Source organism: Prunus persica, chromosome G1, assembly GCF_000346465.2.
Source record: "Prunus persica cultivar Lovell chromosome G1, Prunus_persica_NCBIv2, whole genome shotgun sequence".
Lineage (NCBI taxonomy): Eukaryota > Viridiplantae > Streptophyta > Magnoliopsida > Rosales > Rosaceae > Prunus > Prunus persica.
In genome coordinates this window covers 31,307,244-31,334,001 of record NC_034009.1, presented here as the reverse complement: position 1 = coordinate 31,334,001, position 26,758 = coordinate 31,307,244, and the positions used below count along the sequence as shown (strand labels likewise).

The 26,758-nt window shown below is 37.7% G+C and overlaps 4 protein-coding genes across 5 annotated transcripts; all 4 read right to left on the bottom strand.

Annotated features, from left to right (window-relative positions):
- LOC18789375 (myosin-binding protein 3) lies at positions 5,755-10,308 on the bottom strand. Of its 2 annotated transcripts, none has more exons than XM_020569138.1 (4): positions 8,341-10,308; positions 8,024-8,212; positions 6,546-7,890; positions 5,755-6,442 (listed from the first exon to the last, which is right to left on the bottom strand). In XM_020569138.1, exons 1-3 carry the CDS (start codon positions 9,740-9,742, stop codon positions 6,575-6,577), a joined length of 2,907 nt encoding a protein of 968 aa, XP_020424727.1. In that variant the 5' UTR covers positions 9,743-10,308; the 3' UTR covers positions 5,755-6,442; positions 6,546-6,574. The 2 variants fall into 2 exon arrangements, with proteins under 2 accessions (XP_020424727.1, XP_007227024.1); XM_007226962.2 differs by having other exon boundaries at positions 6,546-7,938; positions 8,341-10,305.
- Positions 14,682-20,050, bottom strand: LOC18789891 (putative clathrin assembly protein At2g01600). Its single transcript, XM_007222843.2, has 15 exons — positions 19,442-20,050; positions 19,273-19,342; positions 19,047-19,144; positions 18,233-18,371; positions 17,879-18,006; positions 17,344-17,436; positions 17,176-17,226; positions 16,929-16,994; positions 16,769-16,834; positions 16,544-16,624; positions 16,376-16,456; positions 16,001-16,171; positions 15,788-15,869; positions 15,569-15,690; positions 14,682-15,388 (listed from the first exon to the last, which is right to left on the bottom strand). The coding sequence occupies exons 1-15, from the start codon at positions 19,529-19,531 to the stop codon at positions 15,038-15,040; spliced, it is 1,689 nt and encodes a 562-aa protein (XP_007222905.1). The 5' UTR covers positions 19,532-20,050; the 3' UTR covers positions 14,682-15,037.
- LOC18793390 (probable NAD(P)H dehydrogenase subunit CRR3, chloroplastic) lies at positions 20,236-22,216 on the bottom strand. The gene is made up of 4 exons (XM_020569977.1): positions 21,843-22,216; positions 21,431-21,573; positions 20,612-20,992; positions 20,236-20,529 (listed from the first exon to the last, which is right to left on the bottom strand). The coding sequence occupies exons 1-3, from the start codon at positions 22,112-22,114 to the stop codon at positions 20,874-20,876; spliced, it is 534 nt and encodes a 177-aa protein (XP_020425566.1). The 5' UTR covers positions 22,115-22,216; the 3' UTR covers positions 20,236-20,529; positions 20,612-20,873.
- Positions 22,414-26,747, bottom strand: LOC18794004. The gene is made up of 9 exons (XM_020569953.1): positions 26,342-26,747; positions 25,883-26,227; positions 25,577-25,792; positions 24,686-25,332; positions 24,418-24,514; positions 24,272-24,325; positions 24,091-24,185; positions 23,623-23,813; positions 22,414-23,348 (listed from the first exon to the last, which is right to left on the bottom strand). Exons 1-9 carry the CDS (start codon positions 26,606-26,608, stop codon positions 22,711-22,713), a joined length of 2,550 nt encoding a protein of 849 aa, XP_020425542.1. The 5' UTR covers positions 26,609-26,747; the 3' UTR covers positions 22,414-22,710.

Below are 26,758 nucleotides of genomic sequence, written 5' to 3'. Positions count from 1 at the left end.
TTTTTGAAGAATTTGAGCATTTCAGTAGGTTCAACTAATCTCCTAAAACATTTATAATTTTGACTAGAGAACCAACCTCTTCATTTTTGCTTGAATTAAATTGTAATTAATATGGTGGGGTTGGGGAAGCTTCACCTTCAAGTTGCTACCGCTACTTGGAGAAATTATGGAATGGTACGGTACCACCACGTCACATAATGATACTCCCACTCAAAATATGCCACTTGTCACTTATTAAAGAAAACTACATTTTTTTTTTATACAGCTGGACTTTCACATCCAATATTACCCTTTACAATAAAATTAATAAAAGAAAAACCGCAAAGAAGAAAATTGCACCAGACTCCCACCCGACTGAAATTACCAGTTCCCGTTCGCCGCCCCTCTCTCTGAGTTTCTAATCCTCCTTCCATCTCTCTCTACTGTACCAACAACTACTTTATCTTACATTTGTTGTTTATTTCCACATTGAAATTCTGCCCATTTATTCATCTCCCTCAAAATAAAAAGAATAAAAAATAAAAAAAACTAGAATATTGTACACCAACCACTGCACTCAGCTTTGCCTCCCTGGCCTTCATCCCCGCTATCTCAGTTTCTCTCTCTCTCATTTAGAAGAATGAGATCTGCATATTCCAATTGATCCCAAGTCAGTTTTTGGGCAAGTCACATATTCAATTGAATGAGATCTGCATATTCAATTGAAAAGTCTAAAGTTTTCTCATATGTTATCGAGAGAGGACAGACGGAGAAATGTAGGGAAGAAGAGAGAGAGAGAATTGAAGAGCAGGGTGCGGCGGCGGAGGGAGATAGTTCGGATAACTCGTTCTCTTTTTTTTTTCCCCATTTTTTAGATTTTATTTGAAAGGATATAAGTATAATTTCATATCCAGCTGTAATTAGTTTTAATTTTGAAAGATAAAAATAAACAAGTGGCAGATTTTGAATGGAAGTATCACCAGCTGACGTGGTGATACCCTACCATTCAAAAATTTCTCCACTACTTGGTCCTTACACATAGAAATCATAACGAGTAGAGTAATGAGAACACTTGACCATGACTGCTGAGCTCCAAAGTTTTCTTGAAATCAAATTTTGGAAAGAGACCCCATATATGTACCTTGTTCTTATTGGATCTTTTTTGATCGAGCCCCATAGACCACAGTCCCAATACAAAAAGTACCACTTGTATGGGCTGGAGGAAAGCCAGCTAGTGTGAATTGGACAATGTCAATGTCAAGGTCATGACATGAATAATCATAACCCTATTTATGGACTATGCAGCATCAAAGAGTAGAGGACCTTCTATATGGTGTGCATGTATCCAACAATAATTCCAAAATACATTAAACCAGTTTCGTCTTATCAAATAATAAAGAACTTGTCAAGGTTGCGTTTCATATCCGTATCTTTCTCATCACATGACCGATATAACTAAGTTTGTTTCTATCAAATATGCTATTGAGTCATGACTTGAGAAACAACCTTTCATTTTCACATGTAATACCCTCGCAATTGCAACATCTAAATCTACATTTTCCCCTCTCTCTTCTTTTTAATATTTGGAGTTCGTCAATCTTTGAGTCACACCATACACAAGGAACCAGCCAAACTTGGGGTTCAAACTGTCGTACAATGTCCACTAATTTCCTTCAAATATTGCTCCCAAAATTATATCCTCGTGCATAGATGAGCTTTCTGCAGGTTGGCGCACGCCATTGCTGGCTGAGATTGGATCAAAGAATTCATTTCCTGATTTGTCTAAGTGTTTCTTTAGCAACGCTCTTTTTATTATTATTATTTCATTTTCTGAAAGATATGCTCAGGTATGAATCATGATTAGGACATGTCTAATCTAAGCTCGAATATCATTAATCAAACAGCGCCGAAAGTCAAAACCAGGTATGTATAATATATAAGCAGAGCAAAGCTGCTTCCACCAAAAAAATAGTGAGGACATTCTTTTAAGAAATGAAAAGAAAGGCTGTCATCATGTCATGCACAGCAGAAGAAGAAGAAAAAAGTATATATATATATATATAAACCCAGTAATGCACGTGGGAAGAAACAGTCAATCAAAATTAACTGATTTTGATTCATACGCTGCTAGCTAGCTAGTGTTCTTTGATTCACTTGCTAATCAGTCATGTTAATGGACCTCTCAAGATCCAAGTTGGGAGCAAAAACCTCCATATATGCCCCCTCTGAATCGTTGTCCTCTTTTGCAAGCTTTATAATACTAGCAACATTCTCTTTTGAACATTAGACAATATATCTTTTGTGCCCAAATTTACCCTTATTAAATGTATCAACTTTATATTTTCTTTAATTTACAACTTAACTTAAACAATTAAATTTAAAAAATAAACACTAAAATTCAATTAAATAAATATAAAAATGAAGTATACTTCCCTTTAAAACAATTTTGTTTTTTGGTTCCAAAAATAAGTTTTACAATAAAAACGTTACAAATTATGGAATTTTTTTAAAAAACATATAAATATTTTTTAAAATGAATGAACATTCTAATTGATTTAAAAAGTTAAAAGATAAAAGAAACAGGAAAAAAAAAAAAAAAAAAACCCAAACCCTAATCCATCTCTCTCTCACCCAAAACCCAGTACCCTCCCTTGGCCAAAACAACGGCCCCCATCCCTACCCAATCCTCTCCAATCCAAAACCCCACCATGCACTATATTTCTCACTCTCTCTCTCCTCCATTTTGTACCTACAAATCCATCCCCCCTTCCTTCATAAAAAAAAAAGTAAACATATTTTTTTATTAAAAAAAAACTGACTTTAATTTTGTGGAAGATGTTAAAATTCTCCTTTAATTTTTTAACAAGGTGGAAACAAAAATTAGTTTGTCCAATAAATTCAACAAGGGTAAAGTTAGGAAACAAAAGATACATTGTCTAATGTATTAATGACATTGTTTTAAGTGTGTTGAGACCCTAAAAAATCCAAGGCTAGGCCCAAATATATTCCAGTCCAATGCGATACCTTACCGAAAAGAAACCCGATTTGGGCACGAGAAAGTTCGTCATATACGCTTGCACACATGTCACGACACGCTACAAGCTTAAGTGAGCCTAAGCCATTCGAATGTCTGGGGCTTGCTGAGCGGGTTGTGGTATGAATGGTTACGAGTATTCACGATGCCTATTGATGGTCCAAGGAGTGGAAGTTTTGGGCTACTTGTGAGCACCAAAACTCAAGCTCATTCCTTAAGCCCAAACATATGAGTAAGCATGAGAGAAAACCTAGTAACCCATCACCTAAAGAAAACCTAATAGCCCATAACACGTGAGAAAATCCCACATTAGCCAAAGCTTCTAGCAGTCTGATGAAATCAAAAGGAACTCATAAGCCGCTGGAAACAACACAACCCAGCCCAGCACCTTATAAAATATCAAACGTCGTGCATCTCTGTTAAAACTAGATTGCAGCCAAACCACCAAAACCAAGCAAACCCATGTGCTGATCACCTTTTTGACCAAGCACCCTTACCCATTCTTTCCTTTACAAGCTTTGGTAAGAAAACAAGAAGAAAAAGTGGGTGGCTCCTCACCCACATGGAGAAGTCCAGCTGCGTGAAGGTCTTGGAACTCCAAAAAGCTTCATGCCTACATGCTCAGGCTAGGAAAGTTTCACCAAATAAGGTGGAATTGAAGAAAGTGAAGGAAAATGGGAGAGGGTGGCTTGACAAAATTAAGGTTTTCAACGCCTATAAAAGGAAGCACTTTCTACCCGGCAAAGGGATCTGAGATATGATCTCAAAATAGACCTTGGTTGCTGCAAGCCTCCCAGCAACCAGATCAACTCACTGAAGGCAAGCATCCCCTCTGGAACCCTTCAATTTCATGCTTTGTTCTTCCATCTTCTTCCTCTATTTCCATAAACACACATCCAGAAAGCAAGCATCATCTCTCATCCCTGAAACCTCTGCAATTTCGAGCCTTACTCTTCCATCTCTTCCCATTTTCTCTTTTGTCATGCAACCTAGGAGCCTGACGAAGCTTTCGTCAAGCTGCTGGAAATCTGCTAAAGCCACCTATGCTTCTATCTTCTTCCTCTATTTCCGATCGAAGGCAAGCAACCATATCCAGAGAGAGCAAGCATCACCTATCATCTCTGGAACCCTTCGATTTCAAGCCTTATTCTTCCATTGCTTCCCATTTTCTCATCTGGTAAGCTATTCCAGAGCTTGATGAAGATTTCGTCACGTTGCTGGAAAATTACCCAAAGCACCTGTTCATCCACCATAATCTATCTATCTATCTATCTATCTATCTATCTATCTATCTCTCTCTCTCTCTCTCTCTCTCTCTCTCTCTCTCTCTTTCTCTCTCTCTCTCTCCTCAGCAAATCCTCACGAAAATCATTACTTCAAACCTCTGTTTCTCATAGGAAATCGCAGCTATTTCTCTCTCTCATGCTAAACTCATGAATGCTCAACTCCCATGCTACAAGCTTCTCATGCGAAGCCAAGAATTTATTTGTAAGTGACTGTTGGTTTCATTGGTGAAGAAGACCAATGTGTTTCCTAAGGCTCAACTACCCTTTCGAAACACTCTTGGGGTTTGATCCTTGAACTCAGACTCAAGCGGCAATTTCATACATTTGACTATTTACAGCAGCCCAAGCCCATCTAAAGTTACCGGAACAAAAAAGCCCCTATAAAGTGTAAAGAAAGTGACACATGTCATGAAGAGAATGGAGAAAGTCCAAAAGAGAAGGTAAGAGAGAAGGTTAGGGCTTGTTTGTTACACCGTGCATGCATGGACTGGCTTGGCTAAGATTTTATCCCACGTTTGTTTCACTTAGTTCCAATTTTAAGTGGGATTAATTAATACGGGCCCTACCAAAAATACCTTCTTAGTAGTTCTTAGTGAAACCTGTCTAGAGAGGAGGGACTAACAGTCCCGACCCAAGCAATGAGCAACCAACCCTATTCAAGCACCTCACAACCACCGACCCCCCAAGTGGCAGCCACAACCACCAAATAAGGAATATACAAAATAGAAGCGGAAGAAGGGAGGAGAAAATTTTCGAAAAAAAATAAAGAGAAAAGTAGACAGAAGAATAGGAGAGAGGGCAGAGAAGAAGAAGAAATAAATGTAGAGAAGACAAAGAAAAAATAGATGTAGAGAAGAAGAAGATGAAAGAGATGTAGAGATGTAGAGAGGAAGAAGGGAAAAGAGAGAGAGAAGAAAAGTTTAAAAAAAAAAAAAAAAAGAACTTACTTTTCACCCAAAAAAAAAAAAAAAAAAAACCTTACTTTTTAAAAAATTAAAAAATTAAAAAAATTTAGTCCTAGTCCAATAAAACATACACCAAAAGTAGTACAAGTATTATCCAACTTATGACAAACTAAACCCATCCAAAACAGTACCAGAATTTAGTCAAGTTCATGATAATTCGCTGTACCAAACAATCCTTAATACCTAAATCCAAAATTAATGACAATTATTATATAATACTACTACCTGTGGCTATGAGCCTATGACTAATCCTCTCTCCCTTATTAGCCGTTAGGCCACCGACTTTTGTGCTTTAGCAATCATCTTATTTTATTGGTTTTCTTCTGACAGCTATCAAGAGTTGTTTTATGCTTAAAGAAAAATCCATTATACTGAAAGCGATCTTTCTTTCTCTCTTTCTTTCTCTTGTCTTCTAAATTGTTTAACAATTCAACACATCAATCAGAGACAGAGTCATAAAATATAAAACAAGGAAAGAACACAATACAAGGCAACTCCAAGACAGTATAAACAAACACTCACTTTTTTATGTACTTACAGATGGATACATGTAGTATACAACTAGTAACTCAACTTCTTTGTCCCTCAAAACATAATAAACAAATCCCATATGATCAAATGATGCAAAAGTTGAGAAAGATATAGGGATTAGTCATCCCCTACCTTTCCTTTCCCACAAACAGAACTTACCAGAAAGAAAAAAAAAAAGTGTCCTAATTAATTCTAACTGTCTAATAAACTAATGCTCTATGTACCTGGCACTGGAATCTCTGTTGGATCTTGCCAGCTTTGCAAGCCAGGCCTTTTCTCATATCATCACAAGATACAATTGACAGGGTGGCTTCACCTCACTATCCTACACACACATAGGCTTATCATCCCCCTTTTTCCTTCAAAAGGTCTTGATGGGCGCAGCCCACAAAAAATTTGGGCCTACTTTGACACAAAACCAGTAAAAAAATAAAAATAAAAATTGGCAGACTTGAATTTGAAGTCCACCATGATCACCAAACAGACCATGCCATTGCCAGGAGCCTCCCTCTCCATCCAGGGAATTTCCCCCCTTGAAATTGTTGAAACTGCATAATTATATTTGCCTTCTGTATCAAGTAACATCAGAACACCATGGCATTGGTATTCTTCCTATATCTGCAGCTGTTTTAACCCGAACGGAACACCTGCATTTCCAAAGCACACAGAATATAAACTATAACAAATGCAGTTCCAATCAAATTCTAGTAGAAACTTTCAAACTTTAGAGCTGAAGGCTTGTGATTTTACCTATGAAGTCTTGGATGCATAGATAGCCATTATAGGACGCTGTCTCCCGTTGTCCTCAGACGGAGTTCCACACTTCTCAGATCACGAAGATGTTCCAAAATCTCTTGGAGAAGAACTAATCCCTTATCTCCTTTCCTCAAGGAGCTAATGCAATGCTTTAGGAACTCCCTATCTGCTTCAAGTGCTTGCAGTCTCTCATAGACATGACCAACCTCCTCCTCAATGGCAAATTTCTTGTTTTCTTCTTCAAATTTTATGACAAAGTCTTGTGATGCAAAAGAATCATACCCTCCTGTATCTCCATTCAATTCCAATTCCCCATCTTCGGCTTCTGCTTCAATGGCATCAAAAAGTGGAAGAAGTCTCTTTCCCTTTGAGCCCTTGATGTTATGCTTTCCATTCATTTCTTTGGAATGGCCATTTGCAACGCCGTTTACTTCACTACTAACATCTAATTTTTCATGGTAGCCATTTCCATTCTCTGAAAGGAAATACTTGATTGGTTTCATATTCTGAAAATGTTCTTCCTCTTCATCACTTAAGGTCAAAAGTTTCTCTTCCAATTCCTTGAGCTGGTCTAGAATGGATAACTTCTCTTCCTCAAAGCTAGCCAAAGATTCCTCCAGATACAGAACTGCATCAGTCGGGGTGTTTTGATTGCTTCCTTCTTCGCGGCTATCTTCTTCCTTGGATTCATTATTCAAATCAATAGATAGCCCATCACTATCCTCAGCATTGCTACAAGGACCGGATGAACTCCTACTTCTTGTGCTGCCATCTTTCATTCTCCTCAAAATCATCATTCTCTCTTTGGCCTCATAATCCTGGACCTTCTTTCGACATATTTCCAGCTCCCTTTCAACTTCTTGCTTTTCTTTTTCCCTTTTTACCATAAGTTCATTCAAGAGCTGCATAGCTTCCTGGTCGTACTCAGACTGCTCTTCCATCATTCTCTGGTACTGCAAAGCTTCCATCTGCATTGCTGCTTTTTCTTCCTGTAGCCTATTTATCATTGCCATTGTCTGGCTGGCTGCCACTGCAGAAGCACTCCTCTCTTCTTCAAGTTCTGCATATAATTCATTCAAAGCCTTCCGTTCAGCTCTCAACACTGTTTTTAATTTCTCAATAGTCATGACTCCATCACCACCTTCAATATCGCTTAGGACACTTCCATCCAAAGACTCTTCTGTTCCCACTTCTCTTCTTTCAAAAAGTAGCAATTCCTTATGCAACTGATGGAGACTGTCTATAGAAGTAGGTGTATCAGGGACTTTCTCTTCCTCAATCTCATTAAATTCTGAACCTAATGAGAAATGATTTTCTTTTGCTTCCTCGCCCGTTTCAGCTGAAAAGGTTTTAAATTTTAGTAACTCTTCCTCTGCTTGTTTAGAACCTAATAATGAAAGAAAGTAAAAGATTATCAGACATGATTAGGATTCAAGATTGGGAATGTGGTGAGGAAAGAAGGTGAGGCTTACCATGATGATCACAAGCATGAAGATTGGCACAACTTGTAGAAGGGTCTTCCTGTGCACATGGATAGGAGGAATGCAGAAATTCTTGAGCTAATTGCATTTCATCAATCGGTTCCTGATCAGGAATTTCTGTCCCTATTGAGACCTCCGCATCAATCTCGTCATTATGCATATAGACATCATCCTCAAAAGCTGCATACGTGGGGCAACATTAAGATTTTCTCATCCAAATTCAAGAAAGAAACAGAACCAAACACTGAATATAAATTAATTTGAACAGGAGCACAAAATTATAAGTGAAACAAATTTAACATGTGTACCTTGATGAACATCTGAATCAATGTCATCTCTTGCTATAGCTGCATTAGATTGGCCATCATCATCATCATCATCATCATCCTCTTGAGATGAGGTTTGTGTTGCTTGAGTAGTAGCAACTGGTTCATTTTCCTCCTTTGCTATACCTCCTTCTTCTCCTTGAAAGACCGAGGAGGAGCTCCTATTCTCACCCAAATCCTCTGAATCAAGAACTGAAGCCCTGCCCTCTTCCTTACTCTCATGGAATGAAAGCAATGTCACTGACTCTTCTGAACTGCGCCAACTCTCCACGACCGGTTTGGCTTGTGCCTCGAAACACATGCCAAAATCCAGTATAACATCTTCATAACTACTGTTTCCTTGGTCTTCCACCTTGTACTTTTTGTGACTTTGGAGTTCAGTGGTGGTGGGAGAATCAATCAAATCAACCAGAACCAGTCGACAATCATCTTGATCAATGTAGAACTCCAGATGCTGAGGCAGAATTTCAGGAGATAAACCGTTATCACAACTGGCCTGAATGAAAGTCTGGTGATCACGTGGTTGATCATCCATTGAAACATTCAAGTTAGCCTCTTTGATGGGCTCTTGTTCTTCTATAACCCTGTCCACTTTGTCATCTTCATTGGCAACAATTTCCTTGCAGCCATAGTCACATACAGAACAGGCAGAATGCTCCTCTGCCTCGTCTTCTCTTCTTTTACAGCCTCCATCAACATCAAAAATCGTATTGTCTTTCCTGTTTACTTCAATAGCCTCTTCATCTTCATGTTGATCGATTATGAAATCCGATCTGCTTTGATCTGAGTGATCACCTTCTTCAGTTTGAGCATCAACCCCTGCTTCCATAGTCAAACTCTGTTTTTGGGTGTAATCCAAAACCTCCCAAGAAGGCTTAATTAGAATACATGGAGGGTAGAATTTATTCAACTTCATGCCACAGCAAGAACAGTTCAAGTTTTCATCCCCATTCTGAATAACTTTTTCATCGCCACCCTGAATCACACCAATTTGCTTCATCCATGGAAAGAAAGCAAACTTCTTTGACCATTCTTCAGAATCTGGCTGCGATGAGCAATCTTCGCACATGTCTTGCGATTCAGCTAGTTTCTGGTGATTTGAGCAATAACCCAGTTTGGATATTTCATTGGCGTGTGTTTCACACACAAGATCTCTATGAGAATTCTTGTTCTTTCCGGGTTCTAAGAGATGATCAAGCCTAGAACACCAGAGGCAGGGTGTTTTAAGGCCAAAGTAATCAGCGAATTTTATAATTAGAAAAGAAAACAGTGAATTGAGAAGAAGGAGGATGATCAGAATCCATTCAAGGAGTGTATAGACGAGAATAAGAGTGATTTTGTTGGTGTTTCTGTGCAACATGGTCGCAAACTTGTTGGCAGCCATTGATGAGGCTCTGTTCTTGGTATATACAGAGAGAGAGAGAGAGAGAGAGAGAGAGAACAAAATGAAATATGGAGAATCAGATATGGAACTCTTCAGAGAGAGAGAGAGAGAGAGAGATCAAATAGGAAACAGTAGTAGATGAGGAAGTGGTTTTATTCAGACTGTGGGAAGGCGGTTTGAAATGGAATTTGGAAATGGCAACCAAGAAGTGAAGTATTTCAGACTCAGAGCTGATAGAAAAAGGAAAATAAAATAAAACTGGATTGAGTCAAAGAAAATTAAAGAATGTTTTTGAAGTATTTTATCTATATAAAATACTTTTTTGACAGAATTAAGTAAAGCATTGGCAATTTGGCATTGAACAAGTAATAGATTACACAAGACGAATGATAAATGTCACTACTAGTCTTAAACTCTTAGATAGATTGCTCTAGAAATGAAATGAGACATGGTTTCTACTTTGTATTAAAATATGCAAGCTTTCTTTCATTTGTTTATCATAATTTGGGGTTTTGCAGTAAAATTCTCAGTTGGCAGCACCGATATCTTTCTTAGGCGCCCTCTCCTTGACAGCTCCACCCATTTCTTTTGTATTTAGAATTAGGGCAACAAAAATGGGGTGGCCCATCAACCACACCATTGAGTTGCGTTGGTGGACCACTCTCAAAGCAAGGTGTGGGTCACATATATGGATCCAGATGCTCCACTTCATAATGCAACTCTTATCTCCCACAATGAACCTTTTTCCTACAAAAACTCTTCATTTTTTGTGTACCTGCAACCAATTTTTTTATAAATATTTTAAGTAAAAGTACTTGCCTTGCAAGTTGCAAGTTGGCACTGCTTTCCAATTCCGCTCCATTTCATTTAATTTCTTCTCATTCTATAAACGAATAATTTCTTTTTGAAATAGATTTTCTTATCAGTATTAATTCGATACTTACCCAAAAAGTAAAAATGAAAACTAGTTTCTGTACTGTACGTAATAAAAATATCAACAGTGATGCTGTGTATCAATTCCATCTTTTTGAAAGGAAGGAACCAAAACCAAGCTCGTGATTGTGAAACAGTCCAAATTGCTTTTGCTTTGGTCAAGTTTATATCATGAATTCTTAATGTTTCATCTTTGGCCCTACCAATGATATTCAGTCGATCCCGATGCTGCCAGCTACCTGCCTGCCACATGATCAGATGAGAAACCCAGTTTAACCTAGCTAGCTAGTTGCCTTTTTACTGTGGTTCTTGCAGAGTTTGTATATAGCCTTTACATTAGAAGGCGAATAGAATGCATGCACTTGCAAACTGTCAACTTCACATAGGATATAAAAACTTGAGCACAATTATACGTTTCTTTAATGACTTAAAATACGAGTGCAACCCAACGGTATTAAATTGTCATTAATCATAATTAATATGAATACAATTATATATATATATTAGGGGTAGGTATTTTATCTGAATTATCTGCACACTGACGATTTGGTTTAGTTTGGTTAAATAATTATTTTTTAATTTTAATTATTCCGATTTGATCCTTATCGAAATGTTTAGTTTGGTTAACAGAAACAAAATTCTTAATCCGACAGAAACCCGTACCGATCCGATATTTATACTTATTTTATTATTTAAATACAAAACAATAAACCAAAGGTAAATACAATTAGCATTTTGTATCACTCCTTTATCACTACTGTATCATTTTTTTCTCACCATTGTATCACTGCTTTTATCACCACTGTATCACTTCCTTATCATCATTGTATCACTTACCAGGGTACTGTAGCACTTTTTGGTTAGAGAGGAATTTATGAACTTCCTATGTTTTCTAGTTTCGATATTTGTCCCTTTTTTACCTGCAACTTTCCAACAGTTGATCCAAATTTTATGTTCTTTATATGGTTGGATTCAACATGAAAAATTAAAGAACCCAACGCAGAACAAATGTCAAAATCATTTACATAAATGTAGAGAATTCAATAAAAAGAACACTCAAAGGTTCAAACAACAAACACAAGTGGCTCCTAATACATCTTGAGTACATATTGAATGATATAGTGACTAAGTTATTTGATTTCATACTTGGATGAATTAGACTATCGGATTTTTATATTTTACAAGGATAATTTGGTGTATTTGTTCAAGTACTTATGTTATGTGAAAGTATTATAAATTATATTTTTATTAGTATGCTTTTATTATGGTACTACTGGTGTACCAGCTAATTCGAACCGAATATTAGGTTAACCGATCCGAAATCTACAGAAGTCTTTGGTTTAGTTAACGGAAGAGAAAATGGTCTACCAAAGTCTTTAATTTGGTTAACAAAAAAGCCTTCTACCATTCCAAACCGATCCGTGCTCAGACCTAATATACACCATCCTCGTTCATATGGATATAACTATATATACACTGTACTAAACTGTTAAGAATAAAATGATTTGTTTATTACAATTACGAACAAAATATAAAGCAAAAGTTAAGTTTCTTGGTAATACTGTAAAGTCAAACTTTGTTTCAAAAGTTGATTACAAGCTCCCCTTTTCCTTTATTACTCTTTAGGCTTTTAATTTTTGACCAACAAGGACAAATATTAATCTAAGACCCACAACACGTATATAGTGTCAGTATAAACAGGAAAAATACAATGTATAGAATACGTACATAGAAGCTCAAAATTTACATCTTTGATTCTTTAATTCTCAAACCAATAATTAAAGATGTTCCCTAAATTCAAATCCCATAATCACATTTGTTTAGGAAGTAATTAGAATTAGTTGAAAAAGAAAATAATGCGCCAGATAGCTCCCAATGAATTCTTATATCATCACAGATTTCAAATTTGACGACTTAGGCAGGCAATTAGGTAGCAGCCAGCCACACATCCCTATGTTGAAATATTTGGAGGAGGGACCCGTGGGCATCATGTACATAACTTGCGTGGTTACAAAGACATCATCTAACGTTACGGAAGGATCTAATTATATTTATTAATTGACAAAGTATTTTGCTTAATCTTTTACATTAATAATACAAGGGACCCATTGGCCATTGCCAATGATGATATCTCTTAATCCTCAAAATTAATTTACAAAAGCTACTGTCTCTTTGGTTCTCTGTATTTTATTGTGGATTGATTAACAATTGTAATTTGTTAGTGGTGATGGAATTAAAAAGAAATTAAATTAAAGGCATCTTTAAGTTTGGGTTTTTAGATCCACATAGATCTAAGAGTGATCAGCTTTTGCATTTAATGAAAGGCTGATCAACAAAGAGAAAGAGGTTTGTATGTGTATGTCATCATTTGGCCCTACACGAAGTGGCAGAATTTGACTCTGCACTGCATGTGCTTTCATTTACAACACCTACACGGGTGCTGAAAAAACATCATACATATTACATATCATATGTATGTGTTCATACTCTGTTAGCATCCAACATATGAATGATCTTTTCTGTTTACACCAACAATTACTTGATCGCTTTCTAAGTTTCTGCTAATTATTCTTAGGAATATGTTGTCTGTCTGAATGAATAACCATGAAAATGTTGGTTTGGTTTGGTTCCTTTGTTCATGTTCCAACCACACATTTGAAAGATCACATAATGTTTCTTATTAAGTTTGAGCAAACATTCCAGACTTATATATATATATATTCTTGGTTAATTAACCAAAGCCAAAGGTACGTACGGTGCGATGAGAATGATATGAGTTGTAGGGTTTGTGGTTAATTAGGGCCTCGGATCCTATGATTAACAACACAAGAAAGCAAATAATAATTTAGCTAGGTAAAACACAACAGCTGTGCACACACAAATCATGGGATACCACTCGCAAGTGTTAAACAAAGAAGAAAAGAAGATGGAAAAGAAAAGAAAGGGAATCAACATAAATGGGAGTGTATTTTGTTGTGTTTGGGGTTGTGATGGTAATGATGGTGTGTTTGAGTGTGTTTCAAAATGTGGGACAGTTTGTATGGCCCCCTACCCTACCCTTCTCTGTTTTTCTTTTGCTTTTGTGCAGCCTGCTCTGCTGCAAGCTCTCTTTCACCCTCTCCCTTCCCTTAATTTCTTTCTCCTTTATAACTTTCTGCCCTTAAATTCTTTGGCTTTTATTAATTCCCCACACGCGGCGCACATAATGCAGAATCCAAATCAAACTATGCTGCTAAGTGGTGGGTTAACTTATGCCCCTGCTGCTTGCTTATGGTATTAAGCATGCAGATGCACAAGAAGAACTGATGTCAAGCCACTTACTTTACGCACGTTTCATCTTTCATGCGCACTACTAAGTCATCGTAGACATCGTGAGCCTGCCTGCCTGCCCAAAATTTACATATCTTGGACTTCTTACTTGAGCCAAAAGTAAACATCAACTGGTTTTGATAACGTTATTGATTTTTGGACAAATCGTTACCCAAAAAGGAAAAAACAAAAACAAAACGAAGTTCATTGAATTATGATTCTTTAATTTGGACACTATTTGCATAGTCAGTCATCAGGGTCAGCCAGCGGCATCAGGACCAACCATGAATCTGCTAAATTGAGAATAAAGAAACTCAAGAGGATTCAAGGGGACATGACATTAGGCATCCAACCAAAACCAAAAGCCAAAAGCCAATTAATACATTGAAAGCCGCCCGGTAAGATACCACCCTCCCCTCTGTCCCTCTCTGCTAACTTGTTTTACAACAAATTTCAAGCAGCCCCCATTTCCCATGGGCCCTACCTATTGTAGGGTTTCTTAACCCTTCAAAACTTAAATTTAAATCAAATCCAAATGGTGTCATTGGTTTTGCTTTTCCTTTTTCCATGGAAATGGAATGGAATGAACATGCAAAGGAGCCCTATTATGCCCGTTTGCACAAACGGAGCGAAAGTATGTGTAAAGTTGTTCCCTGGCCACCTGATGATTATTAAATACAAGGATATGGATGGCCTGTTTGATAAATATTTATCCCTTTTCTTATCCAAGTTTCCATTCCAGAAATTGTTAAAGCATCACATACATACACTATCCCATGCACGAGAGAGGAGAATGTCAAAAATTACATAACCTTTTCTTTTGATAAAACAAAATTACAAGAATTTCTAAAACGTATCAACTAATTATTACATTCTTCGCTATTCACTCGCCGACTTTTACACCAAACTTATGTTCATTCCGAACAATACCAAAACCCAGAACCCACTTTGCTATACTCACCAAAATACACCAAAACCAACCAACTTCATCGCGTGGATTAACACTTTCTTTTCTTCTTATATATATATAAATCATCAAAGCGCATGTGTCAATCACAGCAGGCCTGTGCTCCCAAATGGGTTGCTAGTTTGTGGGTGAGGAGCAGGAGGATGTGCAGGAAATGCCCCAAACCCGGTATCACCAAAAGGATTTGTTGGCCCCATCATCACATTCTGCTGCTGCGGCTGGTAGGTTGGTTGGAAAGAACCAAAGGGGTTGGACTGTTGTTGAGCCATTGCAGCCATTTGAACTCCAGGTGGGGGAGCAACATTGTTTGACAAGGCAAATGGGTCTTGGACCTCAAACGGATTCGGGGCCGGTGCTCCATAAACAGGTTGCTGAGCAGCCCTATATGCTCCTTCATCGTATAAGCTGTTCAGAGTAAGTGAGTCTAACCCACCAGCCTGACAGACGGAAAACATTAATTAATCAGATTGCAAGCCATTATCAAATAGTGAGAAGATATATCCGTACTTCATACAGTTAGAGACATGTATTTTTTTATATTACAAAGATCATGGACAACCGAAATAATGAAGGATAAAAACTGAAAATTTTAAATGCATGGGATGGGATGGGCCTACCAATTGCCTCTCGTTAACTGATGAAATGTTGTTACTTGGAGTGGTAACCAGGGCAAGTTCCCATCCAGTAGGATCAAAATCTTTTGGCTGCACAGCACTAGAATTGAATGTTGGAGCTGCATCTGCAAATAAGAATGGGAGAAAATACACGCCACCAGAGTCAGATGTCAGGGTGGCATTATTTGAAAAGTGAAGAGAAATAATGAAACAAAATGTTACCAGTTTCAGATGAAACTATGGCTAAAGCCAAAGCATTTCTTTCCTCCATCACAGATACATCAGATGCAGTATAATCCAAACCCTGAACCCACAAAAGGAGATTTATTGGGGTGAACAAATTGGAAAAACAGATACAGAGTAAGAAGCTTTGTACAATAAAAAGAAAAAAAAAACAGAGTAAAAGCTTAAACGAAAGAAGAACTGATAATGTACCAGTAAATCTCCTGTGTCCTGGCTACTTTGAGGAGGAGGAGGTGGCGGTGGGGAAGGAGTTGCAGTCTCAACATTTGACACAGGTACAATGTCTAGAGGTGCTGGCTCAGATTCATCACTAGATAACTTTGTGTCTTCAGAAGGCTCTTCTGGTCTATATGTCAACTGAAGCTGTTCACAACGACCAGATATTAATTATCTATATCAAAAGAAATTTCCATTGATAAATGACTTAAGTGGTCAAAACTCAGAACACTAGAAAATCTACTTAAGAGGTCAAAACTTAAGTCAAAGACGATAAATTTGAAATAGTTTTTGGCGACAAGGTATCTAGGATCAGGCAAAGAAGAAAAAAGAAAAATAAAGAATACCAACCAATGGCTCATGTGGAACTGTAACAGCCCGTGGTGCCTCTCTTATATACTCTTCCATTGTTGTGAGGAAGGATTGCGGAGGCTGAAAAAGTGACAACAAAGTACTTAGTATAAACTGGGAAACTTGCAAAGAAGGAATTCAAACAAACACATTGGATCCCTGTAAGACCTCTCTCAAAACGGGAAACTGGAAATTCCTAGCAAGTTCCAATCCTTTGCAAACTTCATAAAAATCAGAGAGACCTGCAGCCTGCATCAAAGACCAAAGATGACTTTAATAGAGCAGCATTAGCCTAAGCCACTTGACCTTAGATCATCAATAACTGATGCTGCTATAGCAATCAATAAAAATAATCAACTAATAAGTGAGACCAAAATGATTGCAGATCTTAACCTGCTGACCAGCTCGTTTATAAACATCAAGGGCTTTAACTGCTTCATGTCTTGGCATCTCAAAAAACTGCAACAAAAGCGGACTTCTTACAGCAGGCAAATTCGAGAAACAAATATCAATTGTTATCTTAGTATTTGCATGAATGATATAATTGATTTACCTTATCAACAAGATTTATAATTCCATCATTGACAGCACAATAAATTTTAAAGCTCTCTTTCAGTACCTGAAAATACAGAGTAAAAAAGGTAAGATATAAAATCAAATATAGCCCTTTGTCTGTTATTTGTTAAACTGGCTTTAACAGCTTAATGACTAAAGCTCTCTTTTTGATACTCCATTAACAATCTAAATAACATTTTCATATCTGGGAGAAAATAAAACAAAACTGGACTTGCAGGTCATACCAGGGCCAGCGCATACTGTATAACGTAATTGACGACAGCTGCTCCTTCTGGCTGTAAAGTCAGAAAGCAACATAAATTATTTTGCACAAATATATTTAATAGGATAAAAACAAGATTTGTACACATGTTTGGATGAAAAAGATAAATAGCAAGTTCCCGATATGCTACCCGGCAACCAATAAGGCGATACAGCAGCTGTTGTAGAGCAGGCAACTGCTCCAAGAGTTCCTCGCTATCCAATTCTCGGGTTCTACTGTAACCCTGTAAGTATTTAAGAAAAGAAAAGGAAATATATGGTGAATCGTAAGAAATAATGATCATTTTGTAAGGAAAAAGAAAGCATCAGAACCTAGTAGTCATCATCTAATCCTAATTAGTAATGGACTGTGGAAAAAATAAAGGTTTATGAGACAACTTAAAAGTTGATAATTAATAATCAGAGATCAATCTGAAGGTAATGCAAAATCATGTTCTACTTTTGAATTCATATTTGTCACTCAGTTTTAAGAACATGACGGTGACAGTTAGGGTTTTGAGAGTTACAGAGAAGAAAGGTTGCAGAAAGAAGAAAGTGTTGGGTTCGTTTCGGAAAGCAACTTTTATAAGGAAAAGGAAAGGTGCCGTTCTTTCTATAAAAAAATGCTGCTATAGTGCTTTGTCCTTATTATCAAGAAAAAGGTATAACGATTTATTTGGTAAGTACCTTCTCCTGCCCCTGGGCAGGCCTTGGAAGACGTTCAGCTTCAATGTCATACTTCAGAACCCTAAAGCATTCAAGTCGTTCCTCCAAAAACAATGCATAAGTACGCACCCAGGCAGAGCAATCCCAAGCTGCAGAGGAGGAAAAGCAATGTCATAATCATCAATTAGTTATTGTTGAGCTATAGATATGTTTGTGTTCAAAATCAAGAAGTTCTGGTAAAAGATGTGTTTGTGTTTCTTCAATTTGGAGTTCAAAAGCAATGTCATAATTTCAAATACTGCAACTCATAGCTCATAATGACAGGCAGATGAGAAGGACAAAGAATGAGAGAGATTTAAGGCGTTTAAAATTCACCAATAGGACTGGAATCGTCTTTGAAATTAGAAAGCTGGAGAATTCGTCCTCTCTGAGAGAAATTTAGAAGTTCTTCTCTGAAAGTAGGATCACCCTCCCGCAAAGTCCTATGGATAACTATCAATGTTTTTAAAGCCACCTGCCAATGCCAAACACAGAAATGATACATGCAAGTTTAGCAGGAAAGAATAAATAGATACACACACATAAGCATATTTATCCATAAGAAAATGATGAGCTAAAAGGAAAACGTCAAATAAGAGTTATTTCATCTCATGCAGTTGGCTTCACGGTGCTAATGCTGAGAAGAATTCAGTTTTTGAGACAGAATTGAACCAGATGAGTAGAAGACCATGATAGAGTTCACAAATGCTTAAACAAAACTTCAGATCTTTCATAAATCACAACCATGCACACACAAAACGCAGTGCATATGAACTTTGTCTCCTCAATTCGTCTAGTGAAAGAAATGGAAACTAAGGAGAGGATCAACAACTGGTAAATATGTCAGAGCCTAAGGTCAGTCTTTAACTGTAATGTCATTGTCTAACACTACAATAGCATGCATTGAGTAACTTAGGCACATCTACGTGGTTTAAGAAAGCAACCAAGTACGAGTCCGAGCAAATCCAAATGATATCAACAGAAACGCACACACACACAGAGAACCTCATATAGTATGGCATGTTAAACAATAGTATTAAGCAAAACCCAATTGAAATTCAAAAGAAGAAAAGAAATCATTTAAGTCCAATAAACGTCCAATACAAAATTGAAAAGTATCGCATTGCAATTGAATGGATAAGCAGCATACCGTCCAATTATGGGTCTTGTTTAATCTTCTTGAAAGAGCATGAATGCAATAAGCAACATCCGCTCGTGGCCTAATTGCCGATGTGGCAATCAGGATTTCTGCATCCAATACACCCCCAAAAAAAGAATCAATATTTCGCTAAAAAATCAACGACCCATTTGATAAATGAAACGAACAAAAGAATGGATCTGAAAATCAGAAATAGAAAAGAAAAGAAAGAACTGACTTCTGAGATGTCTCTCCTTGGGCGGGCACTCGACGTGGTTAGTGGCTTTGACTATAGCAACATCCAAATCCTATTCTTAGAACACAGAATCCAAAATCAAAATCCAATTTAGATAACAAAAATCTAAGTTGTTTTAAAAATAAATTAGATAAAAAGAAAGGAATGTTACCGCGTAATCGCTGTTGACGTGGGCAAGGCCGACTTTGGTGGTGTCTTTGAGAGCCCCGTAGGCTTTTCTCCACGTCTGAAGCGTCCCCATTTCTCTACTACTATACCCAAACTGCTTCGCCGCTCAGATCGCGGTCTCTCTCTCTCTCTCTCTCTCTCTCTCTCTAGAAGAATGCACTGACCTGGCTTTCAGACCTTGTTTCTCTCTTTAAATCTCTCTCCCTGTGGCTCCGATGCTTTGGGGAAGAGAGAGGAAAGCGAAGGACTTGATGGAATGCGATAGAAAGAATTCAAGAAAGACAGGCTGCAAAGTAGAAGAGAAGAGACGCGCTCATACGGCGTCGTCTTTTATTCGAGTTTTTCCGTTTTATTCTTGGCCTTATTTTTTTGAGGAGATGAGTGTTTTTTCCTTTTTTTATTTTTTTGGTTTTATGAAATTACGAGAGAGGGGCGTTGGCTTTTGGCGGCCCCCTGCCTGCTCCGGTTCGGTGTGTGCGTCATCATTCACATATAATATAATTAATGTCCCACTTTTACCACAATTACAAGTAACGAATATATACTTTGGTTATAATTAATGTCTCCTTATTATATAATATTCATATATATTTTTGTTTATCTGAATGCACATTTACCACAATATTATTTTTATCATGGGCTTTCTATTATTCAGTAGTTCCAACTTTTATCTGATTCAGTCAACTTGTATCAAGTCGTGAATGCGCCTTTTATTTATTTATTTATTTATTTAATAAGAATGAACGCATGAATGATGAGACCTGGACTGAGTGCATATGATCCAACTCATATATTATATTGTAATTTGTAACAAATTATTAAAACAATACTCAGACAGTAGTTTCTGAGAAGCTGGTGATGAAGAAGAAGCAGAGCTTTAGCTTTGGGCATAGCTGGACCAAGAAAAATGAGTGCCTCTGAAATGAAAGATGCTGCAGAGCAGTCTGTCTGCACGTGCATCTTGCTCTCTTCCAGTTCCTGCCACATGCCACCCAGCTTGGTTTAATTTTCCAACAGGATCCCGCCCGCACACCATGGGAATAGATTGTTTTGTTCCCAAAGATTCTGCATCTAGAACAACTGTTGAACATAAATTTTCCAACACTCAAAAGAAAATATTTGACCAAAGAAAATTCGTAGGTGGTGCGCTCACCAACAAATTGATTTAATCAATCAATCCTTGAGCTAGGTCAACGAAGAACAATTGTTCCAGTCTCTTGAACTATCTGGTTGGTTGGTCTATATGCAATCAAAGCCTTTTAATCTTGTGGTGCAAGTCAGAGGTTATGAGCTTGGTGAATTATAATTCATTCATTGATAAGAAAAGATGCTGTAAAACAGCTGAGAGCTCTCCTCCTACCAATCTACACACAGAGCATTTGTATTGACTGTTGAAAATTTGAAGTAAAATTTATTCACATAATGAGGTCATTAATAAATGGGGAGTTTAGCTTGATGGTCCCAGAGGCCACTAGGAGTGAGAAACTCCAAATTGGTAGCAACCACAGAAACACAAACTTCAGAATTTTCTTGCCTGCAAAAACAAAATACCAAAGAGATAACTCCAGTTAGTAGCTGACAATCCCAGATTCAGCATCATTCATTCATTCATTGGTACTGTTCAATACCTACGTCCATTGATTCAATGATTCTAAGATTGTCTCTCTAATTTAAAGGGTAACTCACTTTCAACATTATGGTTTTGTGGTTTTGTGAGCTTAGTAATTAAAAGGAGAAGAACACCAACAAGGGTTCCACCATTGTTGACTTTCTGAAAAGGATCAACTTAAGTGTGGCTTTGCCAAAACTTGAATGATTAGACTGTTTGATACTGAAATTTCAACAAGTGCGTGTAGAAGCAGTGTCATCTTCATCATCAAGTAGAAAATCTTTCATATAATTAGCTTAAACATCCTTCATTGGTGATAGATATCCCTTTTTAAGAAAAACAAGCTGAAAAGAAAATGATTACCGGACAAACGGAAGCCTCTTTCAGTTTTATTGGTTATCCACTCTCCTGTCTCGCGAAGCTTCTTCTCCACTGGCCCTTCAAACTTGCTAGGAAAGTTCATCATTGACATGTCGAATTTAGCGTTCTTCTGTTCTTCCAAATCCCTGAATATGTACATCAGAAACCTCAAAATTCAGAACCACAAACTCATGAAATACCCCAAAACTTAGCCCAACACATTTTTAAATAAAACGAGCAAAACCCCTTTTCATTTTATCATCATAAATCTCAATCAATAAACAGAATTCAAAACTAAAAGTACAGTGGAAGTATACATATATGAACAAGACCAGCAGGGTCACCGTCACATTTCACACTTGGATGATGATGTTGATACTGAGATTCAAAATTGTAAGAGCAGGGAACAACATACCTGGGGTCGGCATCACGAAATCTGCCGCCACCAATAGCACGTTCGATTTCGATGACAGAAGGTTGCCTTGGCTTGCGTTGTGGTTGGTTTTGCTGCTTCTTTCTTGGTAGAACTGTTGGGGTCTGGTTTCTGCTGCTCAATGGAGGTTTGGTGGGATTGGCTTGGAGAGGTGGTGGAGGTGGTAGTGAGCCATTGTTGTTGTTGTTGTTGTTGGAAAGGGAAGCATGAACAAGGTTTTTGGTCAGGGAAAGGCAAGAGGATAAGCTAGACATGGTGGGTGGTGGTCTGGTATTCTCGCCGTTATGTCAGTTAGCCTGGTCCAACTGATAAATATCTTCAGAAAATTAAAATAATGTAAACATGAGAATGACACAAGAACACAAAGTTTTATAAACATTTGTTTATAAACTGACGTAGTTGTCAGACCAAAGGAAAGCCGGCAATTCTTCAAAATGAGTGAGAGTTTTAGCCTAATATTTAAGTTTGGCGACATTTTTTTAGTGGGGAGAATTTAATGGACCAGCCTCAATTGGCTCATAACAAATCATCTCATCATCATCTGGGGTGTAAATTAACAAACAAAACTTTTCATTCATCTGCTTAGTATACCATGGACAAGAAGTTGAATTCCAATCTAGGCATATGAAGGGGGCATCATCGGCTGCCCTGGTACTAAAACAATTAGATTAGTTTTAGTGAGTCAACCTAACCCATCAATTTAAGGGTATATTCATTCAGATCTATGAAACTTTTGAGTGAAATCATATCACTATGAAGTATGCACTCTTCAGTGGCTTCAGAACAGGGCAAAAATGGAAAATTCTAAGCAAAATATCATGTCGTAAGTACAGAGTTTGACACTGCCTCCTCATGTAGGTAGAGTCCTCAGCAAACGAAGTGCCCGGGTCCACTGTGGTCTTTGTGATAGAACAATTCTCCTCAAAACCGGCACTGCTCCAGCAGCTACAATAGCCGAATGATTCTCACTGTCCATGCTCAGATTATACAATATTGCCAAACATGCATCAATGGCCCTCTCACTCCCTTCTTCAATCAGTTTCACCAACGGAAATATGCCTCCCTCGGAAGCAATGGCTTGAGTGGAATCAACCACCCCTTCAGAGATTATTCTGTTGAGTTCTACAACAGCAGCTTCCTTTGCTTCTGGAGAGAAAGAGGTTTTGATCTGCTCCATGAGTCTTGGAATGGTCTCGTAAAGAGTTACTTCCATGTTGATTGGGTCCTCGAAACCTAGCCTGGGACCAGAAAGAGAACCAAGTTTCACCAAACAAGCAGCAACCCAATCTTTGTTGTTAAGGGGGATATTAGACTCCAGGATATCGCAGAGCAATTTGGTGAAATGGGCGGAATCTATTTTTTGGCAGAAGTTCTCAGAGTCGAGCAATTTAGTAAATAACCGGGATGCTGCTGATATAGCAAGACCAGCTTCTTCAACTTCAAGGGCATATTTTTCTGGCTGCTGATTAACTACTTCAGATTCCATGTCTGCTAAATACCGCATACCAAAAAAAAGAAGGTACAGTTAATCAAATCTGAAAACAAGCACTATTCTTCTTCGTACCAAATGATAAACAATATTTCAGCTTTTACACGCAATCTTTTACGAAAATCAAATATTCAATTTCAAGTTTATTTAAAAACAACTGTAATCATATCTCAATGGAGGCATTTGTGCCTACAAGCTGAAGAAGCAATACATTAGTGCTTTTCAAGCCCATTGCTAAATTCTAAATGAAATTCATTAAAAAACTTCCAATACCTTCAAGAATCTTTTGTTGGAAAACGACATCCAAACCAGATTCTACATCCACTGAAATGATGGTTTCCATCCTTGGGTCAATAACTGTACAGAACTCGAGGATTGAAGCAGCTTTTCTTTGTAATCTTGGGGTTGGGGTCTTCAATATCTCAACCAGGTGAGCAATCACCCCAAAGTCAAGCACACTTTCCCTATACAGACAGAATTGTAACTTTACTTGGTCTTTTTTTCACGAAGGACGAGGAAAGCAGGGCCTCAAAACAATGAACCACAAAGAGAATTTGGTGATATGGAAGGCAAACATTTGCATTCTGCGCATTTTATTCTTCCTTGGCTTATCATGGAGTACACGAAGCTATAATAGCAAACTTTCACCTTTAACATATAATATAATGGAGAAAAGGAAAAGTTCCAATATTTTAAGCAACAAAAAAGAACACAGAAAATACAAAGGAGGGGAGATGGAACCTGGAATTTGTTTTTGATACACATTTATGAGCTGCATCTGCATTTATCGGTGCAGCCGACCCCTCTTTTGATCCATTTACTGGTCCATCATAAAACTGGAATGAATGAACATATCCGGTAAGTCAATTGATAACTAAATCTAAAAGGTTTCAAAGATCTTATGAAGAAACTATTGGCCAACCTTTGACTTCATTTCTTTACTTGGATCTAAGATCCGGGCAAGAATATCAAGGGTCTGCATTACAGCAATTATTCACATTATCAACTTAAACTAGAATCATTTCCCAGAAGATTTGTGGATAGACTAGAAGTAACATGATGAATGACCTTTTCCATCAAGATTTCAGGGATCTTTGGTTGCTTTAAAACATTAATCAAAGGATCTATAACACCTTCAGCTTCAATTATCTGGCAAACACCGTTGCTGCATCAAGCAAAACAAGATCCTATTAGCACGAAGTATGGTGTCAAACATTAATTGCTCTGTATAACTTTGAAAGACTGTTCACCCTGTTAATTTAGGTTTTAAAAATATTTGAGTTTCATTCAAAAAAACCCAGAATCAGAGACTTGAAAACAGTGAATGATTTATTACCTGACAGACAACTTCTCTAGAGCTTGAGTTACTGCCAGTATGACAGCATCATTCTTACTGTCTAGATGCTGTACTAAAGGCTTAACTGCCCCAGCTTCCTTGAATGCAATCCGTATATGTTCATTGATAGATGTGTCAGCAATTGACTCAGCAGCTCTTGCTATTGCTGACTCATCTTCAAGTCCAAGAATCAAAACTAATCTAGCCACACCGTCCATCCATGGCAAAAGTGTGAGTCGTTTACCAGTGGTTACTTCAGATTGATTCTTTTCATCTTCCAGCTCAATGGCCCCAATACGAGCAAGAAACTGCTGCTGCGTCCGTCCAACAATTGCATTCATCTTGGCTTCCTCTATGTTTACATTCTTGTCATCAACATTTAATCCAAGGAGTAATTCAGAGGCACCAAACCTGGAAGGAGTTTTAGAAGTCTGTTCAATCTCCGTACCATCTGGTAATCTCGGCCATGAATACAAACTGGGTCTGAAGGACTTATAAGCAGCTGCACCAATCATAGGGACTGGAACCAGACCTTCGTCTACAATAAGGATTCTGTAATATTCATCCTTACAAAGTTCCAACAAAGCATTTCTTGCCTCCTTTCTAATTACTTTAGATCCTTCAATGTCGGTCCTTAAGAGCTTTGCCTGCATTAATAAAGAAAATTATATCATAATCAAGCATTTAAAAAAGGAGGCATCCCTTACTATGATTTATAGATTGAATTGCTTAACCTTTGTTTAACATGTGATGCATACAAGACAATCCCAAATTGACTATTACATATCAAGTACCACTGACAACGAAAACCAGCATACTTACCTAAAGCCATTTGATCCAACTTGAAAACTAAATCATACTAGCAACAAAGAATGGTAGAGGAAGTCTCACCAATTTTGGTATAACACCTGCTTCAACCATAATGCTGTGATTAAAGTGGCTTAATGCCAAATTGGCCAGCACCCCGCCTGCTGCTTCCTTCAACTTTATGTCCTCATCATCCATGGACTTTACAAGCAACGGCAAGACATCACTGTTTGCAATTTTTAATCTGAACTTCTCATCCACAGACAAGTTCCACAGAGCACTTATAGCTTGCTCCTTCACCTGCAGAAATGTTATAACAACCAACCTCACTTTTCTACATCAAGAAAAATGAGGAAAGCAATTCCACTGGTGAAATACCCCATCCTATACCTCAGGAGACAAAGAAGGTCGATTTAGCAACCCAGTGATCTCTTCAATTGCTCCACTTTGTGCTACCACATCTCTATACACGTTAACTAGAGATATTGATCTCAAAAGACCAGCAGCAGCTTCACATGTAGAACTGGTGTCTGACCTTAGTAAGTTTACAATGAGATTTATGCAGCCAGGAAACTGCATAATGGCATCAACACACTTCTTTCCTCCAAGTGAATATTTCCAGAGTGCCACTACTGCCTGTTCTCTATCAAGAGAATCATGGTCCAGCCCAAGCATCCGAATAAACAACGCAACATAACCATCACCCAAAGAACTAGATTTTATTTCTTCGGTATCCTTAAAATAATAAGTGGCAAGAATCAGATTAACAATTTTTCCTCCTCATGAAATATGTTAATCACCAAAAATACAATTACTGATAATAATGAAAGTACGGGAATGAGAACTTACAGTGGGAGTATACTGTTGTGGGGTGGCATCAGCCGCACCACCACCACCACTACCACTGACCCTTGTGAGAACTGTACGAAAAGAGCGTGATTTGGGGTTAAGGCTTTGGAAATGGGTTGAAGAAAAGAAGGGTCTTGGCCTTCTGTTTCTGGGTTTTGTGGTTTCAGCTGAAATGACTTCCATGTGGGTGTTTGAGATTGAGGGTAACGGTTGGAGGAGATGAGGTAGTTTGACTGCCAAGGATGCTTGGGCTGCTGATGCCAACATTTTGGCCGATTGAAATAGAAATTGGAAGTTGTAGTCAGTTTTCGGGTTTTAGAAGAGGTTTTCCAGTTGGTTCCATTCAAGACTCAATCTTTAGATGGTCTGGTTTTTGGGGTTTTTCATTTCTTGCCAAAAAAAAAAAAATTATGCAAT

Excerpts from the sequence above, each read along its gene's own strand:
- LOC18793390 (XM_020569977.1), bottom strand. The coding sequence starts at position 22,114 with ATGTCTAGCTTATCCTCTTGCCTTTCCCTGACCAAAAACCTTGTTCAT. Across the intron at positions 21,574-21,842 it reads TTTCGTGATGCCGACCCCAG|GGATTTGGAAGAACAGAAGA; the intron begins GTATGTTGTTCC and ends GTACATATTCAG. Across the intron at positions 20,993-21,430 it reads AAGAGGCTTCCGTTTGTCCG|GCAAGAAAATTCTGAAGTTT; the intron begins GTAATCATTTTC and ends TTGTTTTTGCAG.
- LOC18789891 (XM_007222843.2), bottom strand. The coding sequence starts at position 19,531 with ATGGGGACGCTTCAGACGTGGAGAAAAGCCTACGGGGCTCTCAAAGAC. Across the intron at positions 16,625-16,768 it reads ATAAACGAGCTGGTCAGCAG|GCTGCAGGTCTCTCTGATTT; the intron begins GTTAAGATCTGC and ends TCTTTGATGCAG. Across the intron at positions 15,389-15,568 it reads CAGTTAACGAGAGGCAATTG|GCTGGTGGGTTAGACTCACT; the intron begins GTAGGCCCATCC and ends TCCGTCTGTCAG.
- LOC18794004 (XM_020569953.1), bottom strand. The coding sequence starts at position 26,608 with ATGTTGGCATCAGCAGCCCAAGCATCCTTGGCAGTCAAACTACCTCAT. Across the intron at positions 24,186-24,271 it reads GTAAAGAAATGAAGTCAAAG|TTTTATGATGGACCAGTAAA; the intron begins GTTGGCCAATAG and ends CATTCATTCCAG. Across the intron at positions 23,349-23,622 it reads CCAACAAAAGATTCTTGAAG|ACATGGAATCTGAAGTAGTT; the intron begins GTATTGGAAGTT and ends GGTATTTAGCAG.
- LOC18789375 (XM_007226962.2), bottom strand. The coding sequence starts at position 9,742 with ATGGCTGCCAACAAGTTTGCGACCATGTTGCACAGAAACACCAACAAA. Across the intron at positions 8,213-8,340 it reads TGATTCAGATGTTCATCAAG|CTTTTGAGGATGATGTCTAT; the intron begins GTACACATGTTA and ends CCACGTATGCAG. Across the intron at positions 7,939-8,023 it reads TCATGCTTGTGATCATCATG|GTTCTAAACAAGCAGAGGAA; the intron begins GTAAGCCTCACC and ends TTTCATTATTAG.